Source organism: Nyctereutes procyonoides, unplaced genomic scaffold (assembly GCF_905146905.1).
Source record: "Nyctereutes procyonoides isolate TBG_1078 unplaced genomic scaffold, NYPRO_anot_genome, whole genome shotgun sequence".
Classification (NCBI taxonomy): Eukaryota; Metazoa; Chordata; class Mammalia; order Carnivora; family Canidae; genus Nyctereutes; species Nyctereutes procyonoides.
Window position 1 is genome coordinate 9,817,265 of NW_026575051.1, and position 7,365 is coordinate 9,824,629.

The window sequence follows — 7,365 nt, forward strand, 5'->3', positions numbered from 1 at the left end:
TACTTCTTGAAACTGCTGCCTCCTATCACACTGCAGTATGATAAGAACACGAGTCTAAAGTACAAAGATTATATTTAACCAGTGTTCTTCTAGTGTTTCAACAAGCCCCTTCTGAAACCCAGTTCTTTTTACAATAGGGAAAGCAGTTAAGTCCCCAGGACAGACCCAGAATTCACTCTAGCGAGGAAATCAAGAGGTCTGGCTAGTTTAAATTTTTATTTTTTTTTATTTTTTAATTTTTATTTATTTATGATAGTCACACAGAGAGAGAGAGAGACGGCAGAGTCACAGGCAGAGGGAGAAGCAGGCTCCATGCACCGGGAGCCCGATGTGGGATTCGATCCCGGGTCTCCAGGATTGCGCCCTGGGCCAAAGGCAGGCGCTAAACCGCTGCGCCACCCAGGGATCCCAACTTTTTATTTTTTTAAGTAGGCTCCACAACTAATGTGGAGCTTGAACTCAAGACCCCAATCTTAAGAGTCTCATGCTCTACCGACTGAGCCAGTGAGGGACCCATTTTAACTCTTAGGATCATAGTAATGGTAAAAAAGAATTCCACTAGTTTTCCCAATACCTTTGATATGAATCCAGGAACCTATTCTTACACTGTAAACACAGGATTGGATAAAGTGCTGCTCTCTTAACCTAAGAAGAGAAGGGGACTAACATGTACTGTTTTCCATCCCAGCTGACTGCATGATCACAATTCTCTGCAGCTTCATAGCACAAAGAAACCAAGCCATCTCCACACCCTAAACTACCAAACTAGAATTTTTGAAAGTCGCCCTTTTTCTTAGAAGATTCATAAGGATTTTGTTGAGAACCACTGATTTGACTCATTACTCTGCCCTAAGCAATTTAGCAGGCATTGAATGTACATTATGTCATTTGTCCCATGACTGAATTCAGACCCATTCAACTGTAGAAGCTATGTGGTGGACAGAAGAGAGGAAGAGTTGACCATGAGATCCTAAATTCCCAACTTTCCAGTAATGCTGACCCCACAGTTCTGGTCTGTTTTTCTTCCCACCCTGTTCTGCCCACTGGACCTTTTGTCTGACTCTTTCCAATTAAGTTACAGGTGAATCCTCCATTACCCAGGTCCAGAACAGATGTGTGCACAGAACCTCAATGGACCCCCAAGAAAAAGATATTTATTCTTCCTTTTCTCTCACCACAAATTTCTTATTAACAACGTTAAGACTTATTTTTGTAATTTAAACAAAACAAAACCCAGAATTCTCTCCTAGGATATGACATAGGGATAATATCAAACAGTCTCACAAATGACAAAAGATGAAAAACTACTTGAAATATTCATCCTTTCTGTAATTTCTCTTCAACAGCAGAGAAGTAGAATCAATGCTGCCACCTAGTGGCAAGCTGAACAAGTCAGGTAGTATCCTGGAGCAAAACTGGTCAGAGGCCCAATCAACTATCCGGTTTCCTTGCCTAATATGAGGCATTCTACTCGTTACTTTCCTGTCAAAAAAAATAAAAAAGGAAAGAAAGAAAAAGGAAAAAAAAAAAAAGAAAAAGAAAAAAGAAAAAAAATCACATCAACATTTTCCAAGCAATCCCTCCTCCAGAGTCCCAGTCTCATCATGAGAACACAGCAACCAAAGTCTGGCCTGTGACATAGACTACTTCACATGAAACTTTCTTTAGACTGTTTTAAGGTCAGTTCGCCCAGTGCTATGGTCCAGTAGGGATGACACAGGAGATCATGGACACATCCACAGTGTGCATCTGTTCACAGTGTGTACACAGTAACTCTGATGTCTGTTGCTTCAAACACTTCCTCAATCATTGCAGATACATTTTCCCATTGCAGACGATCAAGACCACATCCAATCCTGAAAAAGACAAAACAGCTCCACAGGTTGTGATGAAGGTACCAAGGAAATCACTTCTTCCCTCTTCCTTTAGGCTGCACCCACCCAAAGGATTAAGACAAATGATCTGACCCCACACCTATGGGCGGGAATTTCAAAGTAAATTCCTGTTGTGAATCACCTAGGTTGATGGCCCCAACATCCAATAGCTGTCACTTTTTTGCTAATAAGGTGCCACTTCTATTGTTTGAGGCTACCTTGAGAAAATTGGTGACTACAGTGACACGAGGGACTCACTATCCTTCTATATCTAATGGTAAAAACTAGCTGGGATTTTAAAAACACACTTTTGATAAGAGAATGTTAAGGAAAATAAAAAGAAAGAGGGACAAAGGACAGGATCTCTGCAAAAAGGAATTCAAAATGAAAAGCTTGGAATTGCCAAGCTGAATGCAGTTCACCAGTAAAAAACCTGAGTCAGTCCATAAAACTCTTCTGCGTGGCACTTTTTTTTTAAATTTCTTTTTATTGGAGTTCAATTTGTCAACATATAGCATAACACCCAGTGCTCATCCCATCAAGTGCCCCCCTCAGGTGTGGCACCTTTCTTCCAAGATGTTACTTTATTGATCCTCGATACCCCTAGGGAAAAAAGGCTTAAAATTGCTAATTTCATATAGTCTGATAATTAAGTCCCTTAAAAAATCGTGATGAGAACACACAACAATTTCTGATACAGAAGACAGAATACATTGAAGCCCAGGGTAAATGAAGCCCAGGGTAAACGAGGGATCTTGTAGTCACATTCCTAAGTAACTTGGGGCTTAGAACAAACCTGCATGCATGGTCAGTACGGACTCAAAACTGGACAGGAAGATTAATGACCCCAAGCCTAATTCCTAAAAAGAAAGTAAATACTGAACCCCTAACATCATTCCCTTAAGCTCTGAATAGCTAGGATCTAAGACAATGTACAAGGGACATATCCTCTGGCTACTACCCACTGACCACAAACAAGCATGCAGTTTGTTTGTTTATTTATTTATTTATTTATTTATTTATTTATTTATTTTCAAGCATGCAGTTTAAAAGGCAGTGATAATTTACAACTTTCTTTGCACCAGATTAACAGGTTCAGGACACCTTAAGTGGCCCAGAATATCACCACTGTTCAGTCTTGGTTCTTAGGCTTTTACTCCTTCAAGAACAGAGCCTCAGCCTCAGGCAGAAGACGCCCAGAATTTAACAAAGGTGACTGAGCAATATGTCGTCCCTAGAAAGTAGGCTGAAACTGGTGTGTTTTAATTATCCTGATTCATTCAATCCAGGTTAAGAAATGGGTTTAAGGTAGCCTAATGTCTGACCACTGGTTCACTGATGATTTTTTAAAGTTTTTAAATTTGTCACTTTCAAGCCTATATTTTGAGTTAAGCTTTCAAGTCAGACAGCAAATCCCACCAGCCAATTACAAGTCTTCATTCAGGGCCCTGGATTTCCTTGCCTGGGCATGGAGAGATCGGTGACTCCATTCTTCAGACAATGGGACTTCATGGCTTCTAAACTCTTCTGTAAGTTCTCATAAGTTGGCTTATGTGAAGCCCTTTTCTTTGTAATCTGAGTACAAAGAATGAATTCAAACTTCCATTAGTCCAAAATGATAGGCAAAGAAGAGCCATCACATTCTCCCAACATCCTAATAATTAAAGTAAGTATATTTTTATAGAAGAGTTCAGAGCAGGATGACAAATGTCAAACTGTGCTTTCCAGTTATAGGAGGGCCTCAGAAAAATCCACGAAAAGGGCCTGAGAAATCCTGCCTTTTCCCAAGAAGCCCAAAGTCCTTGTGCCACTTCCAAGAGATAAGCAATGTATCTACAACAAGGGAGAACCCATACCACCTGAAAACTTCCTGTTAAGTCTATTTAGAAACGATGCTTATTTGCTTTTTGTTTCCCTATAAAGAACAAAGAGAAACTGGTAGCGTTCCAAACAAGACTAGAAGCTACACTGACTTTAAGGAGAGCATCCAAAGGGCTTAGGACACGTCCCCACTCAGTGTGCTGTCCCACTCAGACGTATAGTGGGTTGGTTGTTATAAGTGACCCAGCACCATCACCAAGAAGCTACATTCCTTCTGCAGCCTGGAGACCATTCGGACAGTGAAAGAATCCCATACTGAGACAGAAGGCAGGGAAGGAGTTAAGTAATAGTAGGCACTGCATTCAGTAGGAAAGAATGAGAGAAAAACTCCTTTGGGCAACATGTCTTTTGAGATACTATTATTGCTATCTCACTATAATTAGGAAACAATTAAAGTATGAGGAACATCTCTAACTTTTCCAAGTCTTAGAACAGAGGTTTTCGGTGGCTGTCACAGTACTCTTTCCCGTGGAGCTGGGATGCAGCCTCATGTTCTTTTCTAACCCTTGTGCTCCATATAGCCACTACCACTTGATCCAAGTTATCGTGATATCACAAGTTTTTTGTCATCTTTAGCTGTCTAGAATGGACCACTATGATCGGCAAATGCAGTCCAGCCCACACGTTCACCAGTCCTTATGACTTAGTGGGAACTGACATAGTGAGAATTGACCCCCATCTTACCAAGTAATATATATATCGCCCATCTCTCTTCAGAACAGCCACTTCTCCAGATTTCTTTTCTAAGAAAAAGTTATTCAATAATAGAAAGGTGGGGGGGGGAGGGAATCAAAGCACCGATTTGCATTCTTCGATCTGAAAAAAGAAACTTTATAGATCTGAATTCACTTCAGAACTAAAAATAATTTTCAATTCTGAAGAAACACTGTAACACTTTGCTCCTTATCAGCCTTAGCTTCCAGCTTTCTCATTATTTTTTTTGCTTTGTTTTCCTCTTACCCCATCTTTTATCCTGACCATATTTTCAAATACATCCTTATTCACTTGAAAAACTTTAATGATTTTTTTTACATACAGTTATCATGCTAAGCATTGTGAAGAATATAACTGTAATAAAAGTTCCTAATCACTAAGGAGTTTTCAATGAAGAGGCAGTGTCATGTTTATAGAGAACTACAATAAAACAGTATGAAATTGTCTTAAAGGAATCATTAGGGCACACTGACCCAATAAACAACCGTTTCAGAAGCTCTACATGTGATTCTAACACAGACCTCTGGTCTAAAATCTCCGGTAGAAAGTGAAAGGAAGATATTTTGAAATGCCTCTTTGAACACTAAGTATAAAATGAGTAAACAGAGGATCTTGAATGTCGGGTTAATACCTGTAGACTTTGCTGAGCACCTTGGTTATTGAAGGTTTCAGAAAAGTGGAGTAATATCAAGAAAGTTTTAGGATAGAGGAAGAGATTAAAAACCTTTACAAGAATTCAAGTTTGGTGTGGTAAAGACCCAAACTAGAGGCCATTTTTGTAGAGGAATACCTTAATCTGAAGAGTTACAAGTACTCAGTGGTTAGGAACACCCCCCGCCCCCCTACCCCCCCACCCCCCGCCTCAGTATGTATATCCTGGTCTAATATTTAAAATATACCAGGAGTCCATGATGCTCTACACAAGGGACACTAATTGAGCTGTTTTTCAAAACTCACGTTGGTTTAACAGTTCCTGCACCCCTCCAAATTTCTTCTTGAAGAGGACAGCTATCCCAGCACCCATTCGACAATCCTCACTGATACAGTGGGCTAAAGAGTCTGTTTTGGGGCATGCAAAAAGGTCTCCTTTCACATAAGTGATCTAGAATGTGAAAAGGGAAAGAAGAGGTTTTATTTGATACAGAAAAACACTAAGCCTAGTTCTTTTATTTCCCTTTACTGCGTCCCCCACCTCTACCCCTCCTCGATTGAAAACCAGATCCACAGGGTCGCCTGGGTGGCTCCGGGGGTGATCCCAGGATCCTGGGATTGGGTCCCAGCCTTGGGCTCCCAAAGAGCCTGCCTCTCCCTCTGCCTGTGTCTCCGCCCCTCTCGGTGTCTCTCATGATCAAGTAAACAAAATCTTTAAAAGTCACAAATAAATAAAAAATAAAAATAAAAACCAGATCTGCAGAACTTAAGGGAGTCAACCACCACAAATTAAAAGAATGTGTAAAAGCAAAGTGATGGATGGGGTCTCTGCCCGGACTCTTTCAGCCTTTTTGAAGTAAAACAGCTGGAGAAGGTAGGGGAGAAAATATAAAAGAGAGAGTGAGAGACAATTCAATCATTGCTTTAATTAAAAAGTGCTTATGCTTTTGACCTCAATTACTCTGAATTTCTGTTCACCAATAAGTTAACAGTCGCTACGCACTCTGCTTCCTTCCGCATCTTCATGAGGGCTGCCGGCCATGATACGGAGTCGCTATTCCCAGAACTCAAGGGGTTTCTCCAGCTGGGAAGGGAAAAGGAAGGAACCATGCTCAGGCGGCCTCGATATACTGCATTCAAAGCGCCCTGAGCACCCATTTGGCTGGTGATGCCTTCCCGCACCCCTCGTCGCTGGGCCTCGGGGACGGGACGCGAAGCTCTTGCAGGAGCAAGGACCGAGCAGGGCGGCCGGCGGGGGCGGGGGTGGGGCAGGGGGGGCGGAGGGGGGGGAGGGGGGGGCAGGGGGGGCGGGGGCGGCCGGGCCCGCTCGCTTTCCGCGCCGTCGTCGGCCGAGAGGCGGTCCCCGCGAGGCGCCGCCTCCCCTCCCCGCTCCCGGGCGCGGGCGCGGCGGGCTTGGGGCAGTCTCCTACTTCCCCCGCTGGGTTTGGCCGGGAGGAGACAGGGAGGGGCTTGGCCACAGTCCCGCTGAGCGTCCCGGCCGGAGGGCGGGGGACGCGGGAAGCGGCCTCTCCGGGAAGGCGCAGGCGAAGGAGCCAAGCGAGGCCTGCCACCCTAGGGGTCCCGTGGGGAAGAGCGGGAAGGCTCGCTCGGAGCCTCAACGTACCGGGGTTACCCTTCGCCGGGTCAGGCAGGAGTCGGCCGTTGCGAGGTCCCGCCCCGCGGGGAAGGGCTCGGGATCCGGCCCTGGTAGGTGGGAAGCCGCGCACGGACCCCACACGCGGAGCCAATCCCGCCGCAGCCCTAAATTGCACGCACGTAAGATGGCCGCCCGCCGCGCGGGAGCGGGGCGGAAACAAGCCCCTCTAGCTGGCCCGCCGAGCCCGTACTCTTTGGTAATGGCCGCCGAACTTCCGGCGGCAAAATCCGTGGAGTGTCCCGCCGCCGCCCGGGCATGCGTAACGAGACAGCCCACCGCGAGTGGGGGAAGAACGGCGCTTGCGCGTTAGCCCCCGGCGGGGAGGGTGTCTCCAGCGACCGCAGCGAAAGGGGTGGGCAGTTGGCAAAGGTGCTAGTTGGCGCCTGCGTAGTGCTACGTCGAGGGCGGTGTTTGAGTTCAAGGATCTGGCGCTTCTCGAAGGCGCCTGCGTATTCCTCCCGCCCGCGGCGGTGTCAAATCAGAGGAGTGGGCGTGGCTTCGCGGCACGCCTGCGCGATGCTCCTCCAACAGGGGGTGGGGCGAGCCCGCTGCTGGGGTTAGGGGGCGTGGTCTCGGGGGCGCCTGCGC

At 45.5% G+C, this 7,365-nt stretch overlaps 1 protein-coding gene across 2 annotated transcripts; it reads right to left on the bottom strand.

The window, feature by feature from the left end:
• Positions 1–7,252, bottom strand: OARD1 (O-acyl-ADP-ribose deacylase 1). Of its 2 annotated transcripts, none has more exons than XM_055329742.1 (6): positions 6,745–7,252; positions 6,073–6,204; positions 5,427–5,571; positions 4,440–4,498; positions 3,337–3,449; positions 1–1,856 (listed from the first exon to the last, which is right to left on the bottom strand). In XM_055329742.1, the coding sequence occupies exons 3-6, from the start codon at positions 5,491–5,493 to the stop codon at positions 1,754–1,756; spliced, it is 342 nt and encodes a 113-aa protein (XP_055185717.1). In that variant the 5' UTR covers positions 5,494–5,571; positions 6,073–6,204; positions 6,745–7,252; the 3' UTR covers positions 1–1,753. The 2 variants fall into 2 exon arrangements, with proteins under 2 accessions (XP_055185717.1, XP_055185716.1); XM_055329741.1 differs by having other exon boundaries at positions 3–1,856; positions 6,124–6,204.
• Positions 7,253–7,365: the final 113 nt, after the last annotated feature.